General features: G+C 45.7%; 1 protein-coding gene across 1 annotated transcript; it reads right to left on the reverse strand.

Annotated features, from left to right (window-relative positions):
- Nucleotides 1-516: 516 nt before the first annotated feature.
- On the reverse strand, nucleotides 517-4,501 carry LOC123447876 (methylthioribose-1-phosphate isomerase). The gene is made up of 9 exons (XM_045124585.1): nucleotides 4,305-4,501; nucleotides 4,161-4,216; nucleotides 3,134-3,289; nucleotides 2,893-2,992; nucleotides 1,937-2,079; nucleotides 1,751-1,856; nucleotides 1,275-1,413; nucleotides 931-1,199; nucleotides 517-810 (listed from the first exon to the last, which is right to left on the reverse strand). The coding sequence occupies exons 1-9, from the start codon at nucleotides 4,368-4,370 to the stop codon at nucleotides 742-744; spliced, it is 1,104 nt and encodes a 367-aa protein (XP_044980520.1). The 5' UTR covers nucleotides 4,371-4,501; the 3' UTR covers nucleotides 517-741.
- Nucleotides 4,502-22,231: the final 17,730 nt, after the last annotated feature.

Below are 22,231 nucleotides of genomic sequence, written 5' to 3' on the forward strand. Positions count from 1 at the left end.
CGAGCTCTCTGGTTTTAAACAAGGGTGAGCTTTACAGAAAAATGGGCTCACGCCGGCACCATCTGGTTTTAAACTAAGGGTAAAAGACTCAGCTCGCTGCCACATTCCATGGGCTCAGGCACACGTTTAACTACGTCGAGGCTGAATGGAGGTAAACAGTTGGAATATGCCGAATTATAAATAAAAAAAATCAAGGCAAAGGTAGAACAGATTCCATATGAATAAATGGAAATTCAAAAAGGATCCTTCTGATTCTCAAAGACCAAGGTACCAAGAAAGATTTCTTGCATTCGGTGGCGAAGTAGTGCGAAAATCAGGGCTGCTTTAGACGCAGAACTGCACATGTCAAGAACACCTTCACCTCCATTTACTTTCCATATGTTGAAATTCAATGTGTTATGAGCCCAGGCTTCCTAATTTCTTGCTTCAAGGTTCAAACTTACATAGACGGTGTAATGAGAAACAGAGGAAGTGTTTATGCTCCAGTAGCTGTGCACTAAATAATCACAATACATATAACGAAATAATCTCTTTTCAATTCAATTCACTAGCAAAAGATGCATCTTTATATATATTCTTTGGATAACAAACACTCATCCTCGCAATACATCTCGTACACGGCTTTATTTTTCTCACTTCGAAAGATCTTATTGTTGGGTGTACAACATGAGCATCCTATCATCAATTGTGTGAGAAGGATGTTCCACCACATTCATGCCAAACAACGCTCACTGGAGAGCATCACTTGGCACACTCAATGAAGCTTTTGATGTCGAAAGTTCCATCAGGATCAGACTTTGTGATCACACCCTGTTAATCAAGGGGAAACACGCACAAGTTTACCAACCAATAATGCAGTACAGACCAGCACAGAACGAGCGTAAGAAAAATGGAACATGTAATAAGTGGTGATAATGATATAGAACATACCTTTTCTGTAATGATTGCAGTAATTAGATTTGCTGGAGTAACGTCGAAGGCGGGGTTCCAGACTGATATACCTGACGCGGCAACTTGCTTTCCTAGACCACCTTCAGAGTTCAACAATTCTTTGGGAGATCTTTCTTCTATGACGATTTGCTTCCCAGATGGGAGGGAGAGATCAATCGAAGTTACTGGCGCTGCCACGTAGAACTGCACGCCGTGATGCTTTGCAGCAATCGAGAGGTTGTATGTACCAATTTTGTTGGCCGTGTCACCTTTAAATTTGATACCCAAAAGTACAGTCAGCAACCAGTATATTTGGTTTAAGAATTATTCTTGTGGGTGGTTACCATTTGCAGCTATACGATCAGCACCCACAATTACAGCTTGAACCTGCCCATTATTCATCAGTGCAGCTGCAGCAGAGTCTGCTATCAACGTGGCGGGTATTTTGTCATGAACTAACTCAAAAGCTGTAAGCCTGGAACCCTGGAAATTACAAACAAACTGCTGAGAACTTTGTATGTCTGTGAAAAAACTGCAAACATATCCTTAGAATAAGTGGTAAAGAATAGGTAGCAACCAGTTCTTATCTATATTTAACCTGAAACGATTGATAAAAAGGTGGACAACCTAGACAGTTGGCGAAATTATTTGAAGGATGATTCAGTGAACTATTTTTTTGTGGTAAAGCACATAGGGATTATGGTATGTCAAAGACCTAAATATGCCCTGAAGAAAACTGGAGTGCGGCTAATTCTACTTAGATATCTTGGTAAAAAAAAGATAAATTATTATCACATGCAAATATGGAATGAATCTCTACCTGGTTAAATGGACGAGTTTCAGTGCAGAAGGCCTTCTCCAAAACTCCTCCAGAGTGAAGAGCACGAATAACCCCAAGGGCAGTTCCATAACCAGCGGTTGCAAGGCTAGATTAAAAAAGCAATAGACTATAATTGGATAAGGATATTGAGCATCAGAAATAGAAGAACAAAAATTATTACTTTACCTGCCAGTATTACAATGGGTTAGAACAGAAATGTTTTTTGAACTTCCAAGCTGCCGTTGAAGGAATTCAGCTCCATGCAAACCAATTGCCTTATTATCAGCCACATCATCAACTAGCATAGTCTCTGCAGCTTCAATGAAGACCTGGATAGAGAAAAGATAATTAAGCAGGTTAGAAATTAGAAGTCAAGAAGGCGCACCAACAATTTCATCAACCACGGGGATAACCAAATTTCATCATCCATGTAGTCACAAATATATACCACTCGAAAATTTATGAGGACATAAAATCTGGTAAGGCAACATGGGAAAATATTTTTTAGAAGGAACAATAGTTTTTCAAGCGAATAAGAGGAAAAACCAGTTTTTTTTAACTCATTATCACCTCGTAACTTCTAATGGTCAGTATTTATGGAATTCTGCTATTTTTCAGATAAATAAGTAGTCTATTATGCAAGCATTCAAGACACTTGGGCACAAAAGGCAGCCATTGCTAGTTTCTTGCTAGCCACCAATTGCAACCAATCTGTCATTAGTTGAGACACTTGTACAAAGTGGTTGATCAAACAACCCTACTGAAAACCAACCAAACGCCACAACCAATTAGCCACATCCAAACAGGAGAACTAAGAATTCACCATGTCTTCAAGGAACTGGGCAAAGTAGTGAATTCGCAAGCAAGGGCATATAAATACTACCAATTGATAATGTTCTGACAAGTAGGCTCAATGCTGGAAGTTTGGAAATTAAGCCTCATGCGACCTACTATCATCATGTTTGTTAACTTCCTGTTTAGTTTCAAAAGAAACATAAAGTTCCAGCCTTCCAGGACATATTAACTCTATGGTGCTGGCAATTAAGCGCATATACACTGGTCACGATGAGTGGGTTTGTTCAGGTCTTGAAGGACTACTAGTGAGCAGGATGATACATCAAAACTATTAATCCGCTTAGCACCTGAAAGATAGATTTGGCATCTTTTGCTGTTTCAGCTGTTGTTGACACCAAGTTCTGAAGCTTTGTAGCAGCATCAGACAGGTTCACTGCTGTGGGCCGGCTGACAAAGAAATTGAAGTAATCATTGATTAGATATGCATGGACAGAAGTAGAAACTCATTTCAATGTAAAACACGAAGGATCAAACTTATCGCGCTTAAGGCCCTGAGGTTCAAACATGAAACAGTTCAATTATTTTTACCTGGATACAAGGTATTCCAACTTCTTGGAAACGAACGAGGCTGCTTCCGCAGGTGTACCAATGAAATTGTGATCATTAACTTCCACAGCCAATGATAGTGCTGCTGCTATGGCTATGGCAGGAGCACCACGGACAACCATGTCTCTGATCGCATTCCTGAATAGTGTCAATGAGTTGAATGCTCAGTGCGGACATAAGCACAAATATACTCTTGCTATGTGAGCATAAACCAAACTTGTTAGTATAATTTTTGTATTTACTCTCTCTTACTATTATTACATTACATACTCTGTTCTATCATTTCATCAGTGTCAATTCAAATAGGCAGGACTCTGAACATAATAAACCGAGTTTAACAATATCTTGAATTTAACAATATCCGTCCACAGTCGCATGATTTGGAGGTATTTAAAGTTTCAAAGGAGTTGTTTGACTTATCAGAATATTAGTATGGAACTTACAGGCTCAAATTGTATTTCCGCAAGCCTCTCGAGTTATCAGCAACTATTTCAGTAACAAACGGATCTAGTTATCGGGTTTGTCCTATAGAACAAGTCCCACTTTGCCAGTTCTGGTTTTGCAATAATTTTTTGTACTGCCAGCAAATTCCTTGTCTGGCTGTTTCGTTTCCCTTGACCTGCCCCGTTTCAAGCAATCCGGACCACATACCTGTCCTGTCCATCTCCCGAGCCCGATAAGCAACAAGACTCTTCTCCCACTTGTAAGCAGGCCCAAACGCAGCAGCAGCAGCATTATTGCCGCCCCCGCCGCCAGGATTCGCTTCCTCTATCTTCTTTATTTAATCCAGAGTGCCGAATCAATTCCCCGTGAACCCCCGCACTCAGTCCCAACAGCGCACATGGTAAAACATTTGCACGCAAAGGTCCTTTTTTTTGGCAAATCAAACTAGGTAATGCTCCAGTATTAAACCCTGGATTGACCTGTGTCCGCCGCTGACAACATCCATCCTCATATATACAGCAAAGAAATACTAGCAGTAGAGGTTTAGGAAGAAAATGGAGCTCACCATCCATCCGCGGAGTCCTTGACGTCGACGTAGACCTCCTCGAGGGGCAGCTTCCTCTGCATCACATCGAAACCAGAACGAATCAGGAACGGAAGAACCCGTCGCCGCTCGAGCGAAGGCGCGTGGGAGCGCAGAGTGCCGGACCTGATCGAGGAGGCGGAGCGCGCCGCGGCCGTAGAGGATGGACTGAAGCGCGCTCGATTCGCCCATTCTGGCCGTGAAATTCGGAGAAACTCGGACGGCTCGGATGGAGGAAGTGAGGAAGCAGGGGAGGGGCGGCACGAACTGCGCAGTCTCCCCCTTTATGCTGTCGCGTACCGCCCTCACCGTGTATATCGCCGCGCCGTAGCGAAACACAGGTTCCCTTCACCACTTTGCGGTTGAGCCCCTTGGGTTCCTCGTATTCCCGGTGTTTTTTCCCCTTGGGCTCGCTCTGCCCGCTCTGGGCTGGGCCTGGGCGTGCATCGTCATCGGCGTTTGACGTGGCTTTGACGACGCTTCCGACCGCTAGCATGGACGGAGCGAAGGAAACAAATTCATGTGAGTTGAGTTGGGCGAAGACCGAGACGTGCGAAATCATGCGGCGCCGCCTTCGCCATCGGCCGCCGTCAGCGCCAGGCGGTGGCAAGACTCACGCACGCATCGCAATAACGCGGGAGTTGAATGGCAATTTTGCAACAAGTAGACAAACACGGAGTGCGGGACATGACGAATCTTTGAGATTTGCTAGGGTTATGGGATGAGGGGATTACAGGGTGTCATGGCAGGTTCTAATTTCGGAGAAGCCCGCCATGGCTAGGGTGCTCGAGAGCACGTTGGGAATTTGCTGGTGTCCGATGAAAGGAGTAGTGTGCAAAGATCTAGGGGACAACATATTCTTGTTTACGTTTGGGCAGGAATCAGGCAAAAGGAAGGCGGTGGAGGATGGGCCATGGTGGTATGGGAAGGAGCTTATAGTAATGGAAGACTTTGATCCGATGAAGCTCATTGAAAAGTATGAGTTCAACAAGGTACCTATCTGGGTCCAAATATATAGGCTACCATTGGGGATGATGGATCATGCGTCTGGGGAGGATGTAGGAGGAGCAATCGGAAAGGTGCAGGAAGTGGAAACGGATGAAGATGGTAAAGCTGTAGGTAAATATCTGAGAGTGGAGGTTAAACTGAACATTACTAAGCCTCTGATGAGAGGAAGCATGGTGCAGATTGATGAGCGTGGAAGGAAGAGCTGGTGTCCATTTGCTTATGAGTACTTGCCGGACTTTTGCTACACCTGTGGTGTTATCTGTCACGTGGAGCGAGAGTGCAACACTAAGGTGAAGAAGGATGAGAAGGCCCAGTTTGGAAGATGGCTGAGGGCTGAGGTGGAAGGTAGGAGGACGGAGGACCGGAGTAGGAGTAGTGGTAGCGGCATCAGAAGCTCGGATGGGGGGAAGAATTTTGGCTTTGGCAAATGGGGTTGTGACAACCCGATGCCGACGTTCCAGAAGATTCCCCCTTCTTTCCGTTTTCGTCGTGTGTCTATTTGTCTTTTGTCGCATCATCATCGCATCATGCGCATCATCTGCATTGCATCGGCATCTCTGTGCCATCAGTTTTCAAAACTTGCATCCATTGTTAGTTGCCGGTTCTCGTCGTTGTCCGTTCTGAGCCCGACCGCACTCGCACGCGCCCGCGGCATCGTCAAAACCCTGTTTTAAAAGTGTGTTTAAAACTTTCTCTGATCGAGGTGAAACTTGGCACGCGGTCGTGATTAGTTATAGCTAGGCCGCCTGTCGAATTTCGTCGCGATCGGAGTTCCTCTGGTACCCGAACGGTCGACCGTAGCGGCACCGTATTCGGTCTACCGTCGGACGTTTGACGGTGTTTTAAAAACTCGTTGCCGCGTCGCCCGCTTTCCCTCTCATCTCCGGATACATACTCTACACAGCCACGCGTCCGCCCCGCGTTCGAAATTAGTCAAATCCGTCCGCGCGGTTGGATCCGGGGCGGAAAACCGCTAAACCTAGCCCCCCATTTGGCTATATATAGTTCCGTGTGTATTTTGGACAGCCAACCTGTGTCCACCTCGTAATCCACGCCCCCTCAAAACCCTAGCCAGCTTCTCTCCTCCCTCCAGCTGCCGGGCCCGCGAAGCCCATCCAGGGCCCGCCCGAGCCCGAATCGCCCCGCCGTCGCGCAAACCCAGCAGCGCCTCGAGCGCGCCCGCGTCCCAGGGGGAGCCCCTGCTCGCCGCATGCCTCGGCGAGCTGCGCCCCACGTCGCCGCACCTCCCTCGCCGGTGCCCCGCCTCCGCGCCGCCGGGATCTTCGCCGCCCTGCCTTCCACGTCGCCGGAGACGTGCAGTATCTCGCCGGAGTCCCGCGCGCCTCTGCCACAGCTCGCGCCGCCGCCGGGATTGGACCTCCCGTGCACGGATCCGGCCAGATCGGGCAGCCGCCCTCGCCTCCGCCCAGGTCCGGCAGTCACCGGAGCCTGGAGCCCCTCTGTCGGCTCCTTGCTGCGCCGCCATGAGCGTGCGGGAGGAGAATGACGACGTTCCAGCACGCGCAGCCTCCCCGCGACCCCTCCTGGGCCGACCTCATCCCGCCTGGGCCTGGCTCCCTCCGTCGAGCAGGCCCAGGTAGCGTCGCGCCTCCCACACGGCCCATCTCCAGCAGAACTCTCGGCCAACGTGAGAGCACCCCCCGAGCCTCTCTATCTCGCGCCCCAGGCGCCTCCTAGTTTTTTTTACGCGCATGGATTTCGGCCGAGTAGATATTTAGGATTTAATCTGAATTTAATTCTTTTTCGAAGGTAGACTAGATTTTCAAACCCCCGTAACTTTTAAACCGTAAATCGGATCGAGGCGTATTTTATATGGATTTTGTGTAGAATTTCACGTAGTATCCGTTTTTGCAACTTGCATAAATGTTTGATGAGGTTTGACCCACTGTTCTCCTAGAGTAACGTGTTGTCCCATTAGAATAGTACCCGTAATTATTTTCGCGCAAGACCGGGTTGTTCGTATGCCGTATTAGAAATGCCCATGTTTTAGGAACCTATTTCCCATGCATTTTAGAGCGGTCATTGGTATTTTTACGTGTAGGGATGGCGGGTAGTTTATTTTCCCGTGTATAGGTTGTTTTTCCCGCATTTATGTGTGACTTTATTTTGTTGTGCAACCCCACATATTTTATATGTTTCCGGGGTAGATAAATCCCATGGATTTTTCTGTGCAATTAGTTTTAGCTTTTGAACAAATTAGTTCGCGCAATATTTTGCCGTGTTGCCCTTTTGTTTATTTCGTAGGATTTATTCCGTGCTCCGTTTGATTAAGTTGTCAATTAGGGAGTTGTTCTTGGGTGTTTAGACTAGCCCATGGTATTTTTGGTTGCAATAGAAATGCATGTTTAGGTGTAGTTTGCTTTCTCTCAAGTTGCTAGAAATAGTGCTGATTTGGAGGTGCTGAAATATTTCTAAGTCTGGAATCTGTTATATTTTGTTGCTGTTTTGTTTTGCTTCTATCTTGTGATCTGTAGCTCTTTTGAGGTTGGTCCAATGGAGTTATTTGTACCCCTTGTGTTTCTCTAGCATGCTGTTAATTTTCATGCCATTTGGAGTCCTGTAGCTATAGGTTTTTCTGCTGTCAATATTGCTTCAGGCTGAAAACTGCACTTTCACGAGGTGTAATTTTCACGAAGTCTGAAATAGTGTGTGAGATACCATTTTGTGACTTCTTCTTCTAGTGATCCATGATGCCATGCTAGTTGTTGTTTGTTGTTTGTAGTAGTGCTTCTTACCCTCTTTCGTGCCATGCCTTGCTTGAGTTTATCGGAGTAGTGTAGCCCGTAGTTGCGGGGTGTAGAAAATGCTAAGTGGCTGATTTTGGCAGATTGTAGTGATTTCTTGTTTTGCTCGTAGTTGTTGACCCGTAGCTCCGATTTGAACGTGTTCTATATGAAACTTGCTTAGAATCTCGTGTAGTTTTATTTTCTATTGCTGGTTGTATGTTTTGAAGTGCTCGTAGCCGCCGTTGCACACATTTTGCATTCATGCCATCATATCTTGCGATGCTTGTATCTTTTCAACCGTAGCTCCGTTGGAGATGTTCTTTATGTGTAGATTGCTTGTCTTGACGCGTAGAATCACGTGAACCTATTTGTTTTTCTGTCTAACAACTAATTAAATGTGTTAATTCAGATCTGGACAGAATTGTAAATTAACATGTGAGGTCGTCTCGGAGATGTTATATGTCATTTTCGACCTTATTTAAAATGTCTAGATAGGTAGTTTAATTTCCGCTTCACCTCTTGCATGTATGACAACATTAATATTGCCGTGTAAATAACCGGGAGTGAACTAAATAATTCATATGTGGAGTTTCGTTAATATGCAACTCGTTGCATATTGAACTTCACTTAATGTGTAGTGTTTGATTGTGTGAATGGACATGTCGTGACTTGCATATATTCAGCTGCCCATGCATCATTTGTGTTGTGCACCGTGTGGTGAATTCCGTGTGTTGATGCTTGTTCCGGTTTTCCCCGTCTCGATAGAGTTCCACAGCGTGCCGGATTGTGAGGACCCGTTCGACTACGTCGGTTCGTCTGCTTCACGGAGTCATTCTTTTTCCAAGCGGGATCTCAGGCAAGATGATCATTTCCCCAGATACCATTACTATCATTGCCATGCTAGTATTACCGTTTCTATCGATTATGTCTCGTTGCCTACCACATGTTAAATATCAGCCTCTCAACAATGCCATGAAAACCTTCAACCTGTTCAACCTAGCAAACCACGGATTGGCAATGTTACTGCTTGCTTAACCCTCTTGATAGCATTGCTAGTTGCAGGTGCAGTTGCTTCCATGTGATAACATGGGTTCCTTGTCGTATCACCATATTAATGCTATTTAATTTAAGGCACCTATATACTTGGTAAAAGGTGGAAGGCTCGACCTTTCTAGCCTGATGTTTTGTTCCACCTTTGCCCCCTTAGTTTCGGCTACCGGTGTTACGTTCCATAGTTGAGCGCGCCTAACACGATCGGGGTTGTTATGGGGACCCCCTTGATAATTCGTTTTAGATTAAAGCTGGTCTGGCAAGGCCCAACATTGGTACTAAATTTGCCCAACATAATAATTCTGTTAAATTGAAATGCATAGGGAGTTAGTGCTACCCGAGGAGTAATTCTACATAATACAGGGAGGGCCAGTGCTAATGGTGCTGGTCCAAAATAGAGCACTGTGCGGGGCCACCGCGAGGAAACTCGAGGTTTGGCACTCGTACGCGTAGCTTTTCCGTCGTGTCCTGAGAACGAGATACGCGGCTCCTACCGGGATCATCGACACGCCGGGTGGCCTTGCTGGATTAGTTTTACCTTTGACGAGATATCTTGTGCATCGGGATTCCGGTGATGCTTTGAGTAATCTCAGAGTTGAGGTTTTCCACTAGGGAATCCGATGAGATCGCGAGCTTCGTAATTGAGGATTTCTATGCGGCTTGTGGTAATTTGTGATGGACTAGTTGGAGCACCCCTGCAGGGTTAAATCTTTCGGAAAGCCGTGCCCGCGGTTATATGGCAACGTGGAAACTTTGTTTAACACTGGTTCTAGATAACTTGAAATTAACTTAATTAAAAATATGCCAACTGTGTGCGTAACCGTGACTATCTCCGTCGTGAGTTCTTACTCCGATCGAGGCCACGGTGGGGTTATGTCTGACGTAGGTAGGTGTTCAGGATCATTCATTTGATCATCAGTAGTTCACGTCCGCTATGCGTAGATCTTCCCCTCTTATTTCTAGTATTCGTAAGTTAGCCACCAAATATATGCTTAGCCGCTGCTGCAACCTCACCACTTAACCATACCTCACCCATAAGCTTTGCTAGTCTTGATACCTTTGGAAATGAGATTGCTGAGTCCCCTGTGGCTCACAGATTACTACAACACCAGTTGCAGGTACATGTAAAGGTTACTTGACGCGAGCGCGTTGATTGTTCCTTTGGAGTTGCTTCTTCTTCTTCTTCTTCATCGATCTAGGATGGGTTCCAGGCTGGCAACCTGGGATAGGAAGGATGGAAGTCGTTCTTCTTTTGTCGTTTATTTTCGTCCGTAGTCGGACCCTGCTCTTACTGTTGATGATTATGTAATGTACTGATGTGACCCTGATGTAGCTTGTGGCGAGTGTAAGCCAATTCCATATATCTCTTCTTTTCAGTACATGTACTTGTAACGATATCCATTCTCGCGACACGACGAGATGCGCTTCTATCCCTGACGAGGCCCTCGTGCCAAATTGAGGATAGGGTCGCATCTTGGGCGTGACAGGGGTAGCCGAGGAGGGAGTGATAGATTGTCTTGGAGGAAAGAAGAAGTGAAAGCAAACGGCAAGAGTGCTAAGGGGGCTGATGAGGAGGAGGTGCAGAGTCTTCTTAAGCTATCCATCTCTGAACGTGGCGTGACTACAGAAGGGGGAAAGGAAGGGAGGAAGGAGGCTTTGAAAAGATTGGAGTTTGACGCGGTGACTGATGAGGGCGGGGGCGAGGATGGCTCCGATGTTGCGACCATAGAAATTAAGGTGGAAGGTGGTAAAAAGGATAACATTGGGCAGGAATCGAACTAGGAGGCTAGGGATGAGGAGATGGCTGTCACTGAAGAGGGGAAAGGAGGTGTGGTTGCAGAAGTGCAGGAAGATGGGATAGCCGGGGAGGCAAAGTGCAAGGGGGATAAGCCGGGAGGGGGGAAGAAATTTCGGAGGTTCCATGTGATGAGGCAAGAAGGTGTCCAACAGGGAGAGGGTATTCAGTATCTATCGGGCTCGAAACGGAGGGTTTTGGAGGAGGAGGAGTCAGAGACGGGCAAATTACACAAAAAAGGAAATGGGGAGGATGCGTCTATTCCAACCACCAAGAGTTCATCGGCCGGGCTGCTGGATCAGACCCGCCAGGGTCAACGAAAATCTGTGGACACAACTGCCAGGGACTCGGGAATGGCCCGGCAGTTGATGGCCTCTTGGAGCTCAAGAGGAGGGAGGATCCTGATGTCTTGTTCTTGTTTGAAACAAAGCTACATGCTCATGAAATGGAGAAGTATAGGTGGAAGCTAGGGCTCGCTAGCATGTGGGTGGTGAAACCAGATGGAAGGAGTAGGGGGATTGCAGCCTTCTGGAGGAGAGAGATGGTCCTTTCGCTCAGGTCATCGGGAAGGAGACATATTGATTTTGATGTTACGGAACCAAATGGAGACATTTGGCAATCGACTGGTGTGTACGGAGAATCACAAGGGGACAGGATGAAAGAAACATGGAAAATGATGAGGATCTTAGGACAACGACATGAGAAGGGTAGACCGTGGCTGTGCTTAGGCGATTTGAATGAGATCCTAACAGGAGATGAGAAGTGTGGAGGGGCGGCTCAGCCCCAAAGCTGCATGGGATCAATTTCGGGATGCATTGGAGAGTTGTGGCCTTAATGATCTGGGGTACTGTGGAGACAAATTTACGTGGCGAAATCACTGACGTGATGTGGACGGATATAATTGTGAGCGGCTGGATCAAGCGACGGGAAATAGTGAATGGGCCGGCAAATTCCCAAAATTCAAAGTCACAAATGGGAACCTGAGGCGTTCAGACCATAGGCCTATACTTGTCGATACACAGGGGGATGAAGAGGCGTATCATGGGAAAGGGGCAGGCTTCAGATTTGAGGCAAGATGGGTACATGAGGAAGGATGTGATGAGATAATAGAAGAAGCATGGAACATGGGTTGGCAGGAAGGGCATTCGAAAGTGGTACAAGTGCTAAAATTGGTCGTTGGTGATCTTAATACTTGGAGTAGGGATGTTGTAGGAGATCTGGAGAAGCGAATCAAGAAAGCACGAGGTGAGCTAGAGATGTGCATGAGCGCGCCCGTCTCCCGGGCAAAAGTGGAGGAGGAGACTAGGCTTAGGTGTCACCTCGAGCATTTGGAGGAGCTGAAACACATTAAATGGAGACAGCGGGCACATGTGTGGTGGCTGAAGGAGGGGGATCAGAATACTCGTTACTTTCATTCCTTTGCATCAGCTCAGAAGAAGAATAATCGAATCAAGGGGTTGAGAAGGGAGGATGGAGTGGTGGTAGAAGAGGGAGGTGGACTAACTGACTATGTATTGTCTTACTTTCAGGATCTATTCACTTCCCGAGGAGGAGATCGTATTGATGAATTGCTTGAGGTGGTGCAGCCGTGCGTTACCCAAGCCATGAATGATCATCTCACAGCCGAGTTTACGGTGATGGAGGTTAAAGCTGCACTTGATAGTATTGGTGACTTGAAAGCACCTGGCCCGGACGGTATGCCGTCACTAGTGTACAAGAAATATTGGCATATTATGGGAGATACTAGTGTGAAGGAGGTGTTGCATGTTCTGAACGGAGGGGAGATGCCTGAAGGATGGAACGACACATATGTTGTTCTTATACCCAAGGTCAAGGAGCCAGATAGGATCAAGGATCTGAGGCCAATCAGCTTGTGTAATGTCCTATACAAGTTGGTCTCGAAAGTACTCACGAATAGGCTGAAGCTCATCCTTCCAGAGGTAATCTCTGATAATCACAGTGCGTTTGTACCGGGGAGATTAATCACCGATAATGTTCTGTTGGCATATGAGGCGACACACTTCTTGAAAAATAAGAGAAGGGGGGAGGCATATGTTGCAGTGAAGGCTGACATGAGCAAAGCCTACGACCGCGTTGAGTGGAACTTCTTGCGGAAAATGATGTTAAAGATGGGGTTTAGCCAAGCGTGGGTGGAAGTGGTGATGCGCTGCATGACAACGGTAACTTATCGAATTAAGGTCAACGGCAACGCCACAGAACAATTTACACCTACGAGGGGTCTGCGCCAGGTTGATCCATTATCACCTTATCTTTTTGTCATCTGTGCGGAAGGACTATCAGCACTGTTGAAGGATGCGGAGAGACGGTTAAGGCTGGGTGGGGTGAAAATCTGCATAAGAGCTCCGACCCTCACCCATCTCTTTTTTGCTGATGACTCAGTCATGTTGATGAAAGCGGGACAGGACGAAGCTACGGTGTTGAAGGAGATATTGCAACTTTATGAGAATGTTTCAGGACATTGCATCAATACTAAAAAGTCCTCACTGCTGTTCAGCGCCAACACAAAACAGCATGTTAAAGCCATGGTAAAGGATGTCTTGAGTATACATAGTGAGGACTGGAATGATAAGTACTTGGGTATGCCGGTTCATATTGGCAGGTCAAGGAAGAAAGCATTTGCTTATATCAAAGATAAGATATGGAAGGCTATTCAAGGTTGGAAGGAGAGATTGCTGTCTAAAGCTGGGAAAGAGATTCTAATAAAAGCAGTCGCACAAGCAATCCCGACCTATCTTATGTCCTGTTTTTATTTGACCAAGGAATTCTGTGATGAGTTGAGTGCTATGATTGGGAAATACTTGTGGAGCCAACAAGAGAAGGAAAATAAAATTCACTGGATTAGGTGGCAGAAGCTGATCAAGCCAAAAGGCCAAGGGGGTTTGGGGTTTAGGGATCTGAATGGATTCAACATAGCCATGCTGTCCCAGCAAGCGTGGCGATTTGTCCAAAACCCACACAGCCTATGTGCGTTGATACTAAAGGCAAAGTACTTTCCTGATTGCAACATTCTGGAGGCTAAGGCGAGTGAAAACATGTCATACACTTGGAGAAGCATTTTACATGGCGTGGATCTAGTAAATAAAGGAGTCATCTGGAGGATTGGCAATGGAGAGGAAGTTCACATATGGCAAGATCCTTGTATTCCCAGGGCTTGGTCACGGAAAATTGTTACAAACAGGGGTGGCAATATCCTCACCAAAGTTTCTAATCTTATCGATCCGGGTACCGGGCAGTGGGACCAACAACTCGTTGTTGACACATTTTCCCATGACGAGGCGTGCTTAATCCTGAACATGCCAGTCCGCGATGGTGCTGTCGACTTCATAGCCTGGCACTTTGATCCGTGGGGAATGCATTCAGTAAGGAATGCATATAAGCTGTTTATGGAGTGCAGAATGAATGAGGCAGGTGCTGATACAAGCACTAGCGTGCATCATCCGGAGGTCCTAGGAGGCAGGGGTAGTAAGAAGTGGTGGAGAATATGGAAATAGGACTGCCCAAACAAGATCAAACATTTTTGGTGGACATGTGCGCACAACTCGCTGGCTATGCGGAGTAACCTTGTAAGAAGGGGAGTTAAAATAGAAGATCCTAAGTGTTTGTTCTGCAACCGTATGCATGAGGACGGTGGGCATCTGTTTGTGAACTGTAAGGAAGTGAAACCGCTATGGTGCCTTCTGGGATGTGAAGCTACCAGAGTCAAAATCGAAGAGAGCAGCATTGGAGAAGCCATGGATGTAATATGGGGACTACCAGAGGAGAAGAAAATGCAGATTATTACAATGTGGTGGCTATGGTGGCAGGAACGGAATAATGTTAGGGAAGGTGCCATTCCCTGCATACCTGATGTCCTCGTTCATCGTGTGAAGTGTACTATTGCTGGGTATATGGCTTGTTCTCTGAAACCCAGTAAAGCACCTAAGTTAAGGGAAGGAAAATGGAGTCCACCTGCTGATGGCATTGTCAAAATTAACTCTGATGGCGCCTATGTACCAGGGGAGGACCATGGAGGATGGGGTGTTATCGCTGGGACATCTCAGGGGGAAGTGGTTGTGGCAAGAGCTGGTTGTTCTGATGGAATCCATGACCCCTTCACGGCAGAATTAAAAGCGATGGAAGAAGCTCTTAACCTTGCTGCTGAGTTGGGGGTGATCGGAGTAGAATTTGAGACTGATGCTCAATTATTGGCCATGGCTCTGAATAGCAAGAAGCCTGACTGTTCCAGCGAGGCAGAGGTTATTGAGGATATCAAAATCCAATGCCGAACCTGGTTTTCTTATTGCCAGATTAGGTTTGGAAGACGCGGCTCCAATCAAGCAGCTCATGCGCTAGCAAAAGAGGGTATGAAATGTAATATTAATCATTCGGTTAGTTGGGAGTATGAGGTACCGGCGCGTGCCACTGTCGCTGTTATGGGTGATTCTACCCTGAATGTTGCGTAATAAAGTCGTGTGCTTTATTTTCAAAAATATTAGCTAGACTATAAGAGTGGTGTTTTTGCTCTCAGGCTCATCTGTATCCGCGTTCATGAAAAAAACAAAAGAATACTAGAAAAAAATAAAAAAATATTTTTGCATGGTATATAATTTGATGCGTGAGGAACGTTTCAAATTTGAACTTATTTAAACATTTGAGCAGCTCTCAGCAAAAAGAACAAATCGGGGTCTATAAAAAGTTTATCCAATTTGTCTCTTTTGCCGAGAGCTGCTCAGATGTCCAAATAAGTTTAAATTTGAAGCGGACCTCGCGCAAAAATATCTACCACACAAAAAATGTTTTATTTTTATTTTTTTGTATTTGTGTTTTTTCGTCAGCGGGAGCAGAGTTGGATTTCAGCTAGAATATGAACAACTCTATTTTAAGGACGATCTACTTTCTGCGGAATAAAACCTCTCTGTCCAAAGTGGTTCTTGATTTTCATCATAAGGTGTCCGTAGGCTTCATCAAATGATAGCGAGATCGTCTACATCAGAGGCACTATTATTTGAAACAAAGGGGGGTATGGAGCTGTAGCAAGATTTAGCCAAAGCAATCAGCAACTTAGAGATGGATGACTTTGAGGGACATGTAGGAGGACATCCTCGCAGGCTGGCATCTCCACGAGGAAGTTCAGATGGAAGAAGGTGCATACATTGACATTAACATCTTTCATATTTACAACATTTTTCAGATCTCGCAGGAAGGAAGAAAGGTTGAAGATCCATTCAAGATCATTGATCTGACTGCGGATCACGTCGGGGATCAGACAAAGAACAAGATCGATCTACCACGGATGGGGGTCGTTTTTGGATACTCACCAAAGACGATGATGATGGTGTTTCCATGCGAGGCGAGATGGAAGAACTGCCATTGCCGGCCGCGGTGGAGCGATGGATGCCGGGGAGGCAACCAGTTCATCGACAGGGCAAGTGCGGACAGCCTCGAGTCGAGATTTCAATTGCAGATCGACGATGACAAAACCGTGGAAAGGATCGATGTCCAAGGTAGACATTTCATCATTATATTTGTCAGATTTCATCTTACCGGAGACATGGACTACAATCATGCCAAGAAAGAAGAAAAATGGTCGGGCAGGGAGGTTGCTGCCGACACGTGCGAGCGTCGATGCGGCAATGATCCGAGCGACACGCAAAACCCGTTTGAATGAGTTATTAGGCCAGGGTGGGCATGTTGCGACTCATGGGATTTCGGGCTCAAACAATGTTGGGTATATGGCCTAGCATGAGACCCAAACCGATGATCTCGTCCCTGGGCTACGTTGTTTTTCGCATGTTCGGCCAAAAACTCACATACTGCAGGGTTTACGATTGATTCTACTACGTCGTGCGAGGTGGATTCGATCAAGACTGTGACTAGGTGTCAGGAACCTGACCTTGGGCAGTGCTAGTGACTTTAGTCCCACCTTGGATATGGAAGGAGGCTAGGAGCTCCTTATAAGGGAGTGTCACACTCCCTTCAGGCCGGTCTTTTGGGATGTTGTGGGCTCTTTGCTTGTAGTAGAGTGTCTGATGAGCACCGCAAACGTCCGAACATATGCCGATGGATCGGGAGGTGGGCTTAGGCTGCTAATAAGTGGTATCAGAGCTAGGCCCCATGCCACCCTAGGGGGCTTCCCTAGGAGGGTGGGGTGTCAGGAACCTGACCTTGGGCAGTGCTAGTGACTTTAGTCCCACCTCGGATATGGAAGGAACCTGACCTTGGGCAAGCCATGGGAGTTGTATGATCCAGGGTCACAGGGTGACCTTTCAGGACTAGTGTCTGAGTCCATCTCAACACCGTTCTCTCTGAAATCATTCTGGTTATTGATACATCTCCGTCGTATCTACTTTTCCAAACTCTTTTGCCCTTGTTTTGGACTCTAATTTGCATGATTTGAATGGAACTAACCCGGACTAGCGATGTTTTCAGCAGAATTGCCATGGTGTTGTTTTTGCGTAGAAATAGAAGTTCTCGGAATGACCTAAAAATTTACAGAGAATTTTTGTGGAATATATAAAAAATACTGGTGCAAGAATCAGCGGAGGAAGTGGAGCGTGGAGCCCACAAGCCCACCAGGCGCGGGCCCCCCCTTGCCGTGCCTGGCAGGCTTGTGGGGCCCACAACGCTCCACCGCCTCCAATCTCAGCTCTATTTAGTCCGTCTCGCCTGGAAAAAAATCAAGGAGAAGAGTTCATCGCGTTTTACGATACGGAGGCGACGCCACCTCCTGTTCTTCATCTGGAGGGCAGATCTGGAGTCCGTTTTGGGCTCCACAGAGGGGAGATCATCGCCATCGTCATCATCAACCTTCCTTCATCGCCAATTCCATGATGCTCGTCACCGTTCGTGAGTAATCTCATCGTAGGCTTGCTAGACGGTGATGGGTTGGATGAGATCCATCATGTAATCGAGTTAGTTTTGACGGGGATTGATCCCTAGTATCCACTATGTTCTGAGATTGATGTTGCTACTACTTTGCCATGCTTAATGCTTGTCACTAGGACCCGAGTGCCATGATTTCAGATCCTATTATGTTGTCGCCAATATATGTCTGTTCTTGATCCTATCTTGCAAGTTGTAGTCACCTACTATGTGTTATGACCCGGCAACCCCGGAGTGACAATAGCCGGAACCACTCCCAGAGATGACCATAGTATGAGGAGTTCATGTATTCACCAAGTGTTAATGCGTTGGTGCGGTTCTTTATTAAAAGGAGAACCTTAATATCCCGTAGTTTCCATTAGGACCCCGCTGCCACGGGAGGGATGAACAATAGATGTCATGCAAGTTCTTTTCCCTAAGCACGTATGACTACATATGGAATACATGCTTACATTAGATTGACGAACTGGAGCTAGTTACTTATCTCTCCGTGTTATAACTGTTGCATGATGAATAACATCCGGCATAATCATCCATCACCGATCCAATGCCTACGAGTCTTTTACTACTGGTCCTTCCTACGTTACTTAGCTGCTACTGCGGTCACTGCTGCTACTGTTAATCTGTTGCTACTGCTTTTACTTTGCTGCTACTGGTTACTGTTGCTACTGTTGCTATCACACTACCTTGCTACTGATACTTTGCTGCAGATGCTAAATCTTTCAGGTGTGGTTGAATTGACAACTCAACTGCTAATACTTGAGAATATTCTTTGGTTCCCCTTGAGTCGAATCAATAAATTTGGGTTGAATACTCTACCCTCGAAAACTGTTGCGATCCCCTATACTTGTGGGTTATCAAGACTATTTTCGGGCGCCGTTGCCGGGGAAGCACATCTATATTCTCTGAGTCACTTGGGATTTACGTCTGCTGATCACTATGAAGAATCCGAAAGATCCAAGAACTAAAGTCTTGCCCTCAACTACGAGGACAGGTAAGGAACTGCCATCTAGCTCTGCACTTGATTCACCTTCAATTATGAGAAAGTTTGCGACACCACCTCCTGCTAGAAATCTTGATATGTCGCCTGTGCTTGATGATGCTACTTCTGCTGCCCATGATGCTTATGATGATGCTATGCTTGATACTGATTTTCCTGATGATGCTATGCTTGATACTGCTTTGCGTGATGATGCTATGCTTGATACTGCTTTGCCACTAGGTGCATTCCTTGATGCACAAATTGCTAGAGTTGCTGCTAGATGTGATGATACTTCTGAAACTGCCGATACTATTGAAGTAGAACATGCTATTTTGCCTGTTAGAACTAGCTCTCCTAGATATGAATTGCCTGATATGCCTGAGCGTTATGTTATGGAGGGAGAGATAGCTGAGGATTTTCTTGCGTGTAAGGATAGCTATGATGTTGAGAATTTATTGCACAAGTGGAAAGAAAAATCTCTGAACGCTAGGATGAAATACGACCCGAAGTTTGCTACTTCGCCTATCTTTGTGACCGATAAGGATTATGAATTATCTGTCGACCCTGAGTTAATCACTCTGGTCGAATCTGATCCTTTTCACGGTTACGAGTCTGAAACGGTCGTAGCACATCTTACTAAACTGACGATATAGCCACCCTATTCACTAGTGAGGAAAAGATCCGCCACTACTACATCCTCAAGCTGTTTCCTTTCTCGCTAAAGGATGATGCTAAGACCTGGTTCACCTCTCTTGCTCCTGGTTGTGTGCGTAGCCCCCAGCATATGGTCTACTACTTCTCTGAAAAATATTTCCCTGCCCATAAGAAGCAAGCTGCCTTGCAGGAAATATACAACTTTACGCAAGTTGAAGAAGAGAGTCTCCCACAAGCTTGGGGGAGGCTCGTCTAGCTGCTCAATGCTTTGCCTGATCACCCTATTGAGAAGAATGAAATACTTGATATCTTCTATAATGGACTTACCGATGCTTCTAGAGACCACCTAGATAGTTGTGTCGGTTGTGTTTTTAGGGAACAAACTGTAGAACAAGCTGAGATCCTATTGAATAACATCTTGTGCAATGAGAATGCTTGGACTATTCCCGAACCACCTCCTAAGCCAACTCCGAAGAAAAGAGGTATTCCATTCCTCAGTCCTGAAGATATGCAAGAAGCTAAGAAATCTATGAAAGAGAAAGGCATTAAATCTGAAGATGTCAAAAATCTACCGCCTATCGAAGAGATCCATGGTCTTGATAACCCAATACACGTAGTAGAAGTAAATTCTCTGCGTAGATTCGATGAGAGTGATATTCCTTTTGATAAGCCTGCTAGCTTATGACTAGATCAATTTGATAACTTTGTTGCCAAACAACAAAGTTTCAATGATTATGTTAGCAGACATTTGATACAGAATGCTCGTATGCTTAGTCATTTAAGTGCTTGTGTGGACAAAAATGTCAATGATCTTAAACTTCTGAGTAAACATGCCTCTATGGTTACTACTCAGGTAGAACAAGTACTTACCCCGTGTTTGGTTGGGGGTAATTAGAGTTGGGGAATGGGAATTAAAGGGATACAAGACTTTAAATCTATTGTTTGGTTCAGGGGATTGGGAATTTATAAAGGAATAGGCATGGGAATTGAGACTCCAACTTCCATCGTTTTATTAACATGGGAGGGGGTGGGAGTTGGAAGGGAATTGTTTTAGTGAGTCAATCTTAACCCTTCATCATAACTTATGTCCACTCCCTTAGTCTAATCACTCCTCAATTCCCATGAACCAAACAAGGGAATACAAATTCTCCTCAAATTCTCACATATAATTCCTATCATGTGCCAAATAGGGGATTGGGGGTAAAATGACTCATCCCATGTCTAATTTCAATACAACTCCCTACATTAAACTCCCATTCCTCTTCCCAAATATTGCCAAACACGCTGTTAAGGCTCGGAATGACTTGCTCAATGAGCTGAATGACAATTCTGTTAGAGTCGTCACTAGAGGCGGTAGAATGACCTAGGAGCCTTTGTATCGTGAGGGTCATCCGAAGAGAATTGAACATGATTCTCAAGGAGTTAGCACTGATGCACCTAGTCATCCTAGGAAGAAGAAGAAATATGATAGGAACCTGCACGCTAGCAACCCTGTTGCTGCTATACCCGAGAGTTGAAACGATGTCTCTGTCTCTGATGCTGAAACGCAATCTGGTGATGAACATGAGCCTAATGATAATATCAATAGTGACGTTCATGATGATGCTCAACCTAGCAATGATAAGGATGTGGAGATTGAACCTGTTGATCTTGATAACCCACAGCCTAAGAATAAGGGATACGATAAGAACGACTTTGCTGCTAGGAAGCATGGTAAAGAAAGGGAACCGTGGGTTCAGAAACCCATGCCCTTTCCTCCCAAACCATCCAAGAAAAAAGATGATGAGGATTTTGAGCGATTTGTTGAAATGATTAGACCTGTGTTTCTGCAAATGCGTTTGACATATATGCTCAAAATGTCTCTGTATGCTAAGTACATGAAAGATATTGTGACTAATAAAAGGAGGATACCTGAGGTTGAGATTTCCACCATGCTCGCTAATTATACCTTCAAGGGTGGAACTCCTAAGAAACTAGGTGATCCGGGTGTGCCCACTATACCTTGCTCCATTAAAGGCAACTATGTTAGAACTGCTTTATGCGACCTTGGAGCCGGTGTTAGTGTTATGCCTCTCTCTCTTTATCGTAGACTTGAACTGGATAAGTTGACACCCACTGAAATCTCTCTGCAAATGGCCGACAAATCAAATGCTTTCCCTATCGGCATTTGTGAGGATGTGCCTGTTGTGGTTGCTAACGTCACTATCTTAACAGACTTTGTTATTCTGGATATTCCCGAGGACGATGCCATGGCGGTCATCCTCGGAAGACCCTTTTTAAACACTGCAGGGGCTGTTATAGATTGCAACAAAGGCAATGTCACTTTCCATGTCAACGGTAATGAGCATACGGTGCACTTTCCAAAGAAACAATATCGAGTACATTGCATCAATGCTATCGAAAAAACTTCATCGATTCTTATTGGGAGCTTTGAATGCCCTATTCCTCCTGTTAAGATGAAGTATGATTTGCTTGTTGGGGAGATACGCATCCCCATTGAGGTAACCTAGTGACTTTTTGAAAATTCTCCGTCTTCTTTTGCGATTCAAAAAGTTTGTCAAGGAGACTTGATCAACCTCATTGACGGTTTTCTTTTGATGACCATGAGATGGATGAATCGAGGAGTCACAAACCTCTGTTCCAAGCTTTCACCTTCGGTTGCTTAGAAGAAAAATGATAGATTTAGTTTAGTTTTCCCTATTTTCTGCTTTTAGCGTCCCGTAAAAAAGTACCCTGAAAATAAAAGTTCTCCGAACGTCCTGAAAATCAAGTATGATTTTTTCTGGAATTTTTGAAAAATACTGAGACGAAGAGCTAGTCTGGGGGCTTCACCAGTGGGCCACAAGCCCTAGAGGCACGGGCACCCCCTGGCCGCGCCTACCAGGCTTGTGGGGCCCATGTGCACCCCCTCCACTCATTCTAGCTCCCATCTGCT

This window comes from Hordeum vulgare, chromosome 4H (genome assembly GCF_904849725.1).
Source record: "Hordeum vulgare subsp. vulgare chromosome 4H, MorexV3_pseudomolecules_assembly, whole genome shotgun sequence".
Lineage (NCBI taxonomy): Eukaryota > Viridiplantae > Streptophyta > Magnoliopsida > Poales > Poaceae > Hordeum > Hordeum vulgare.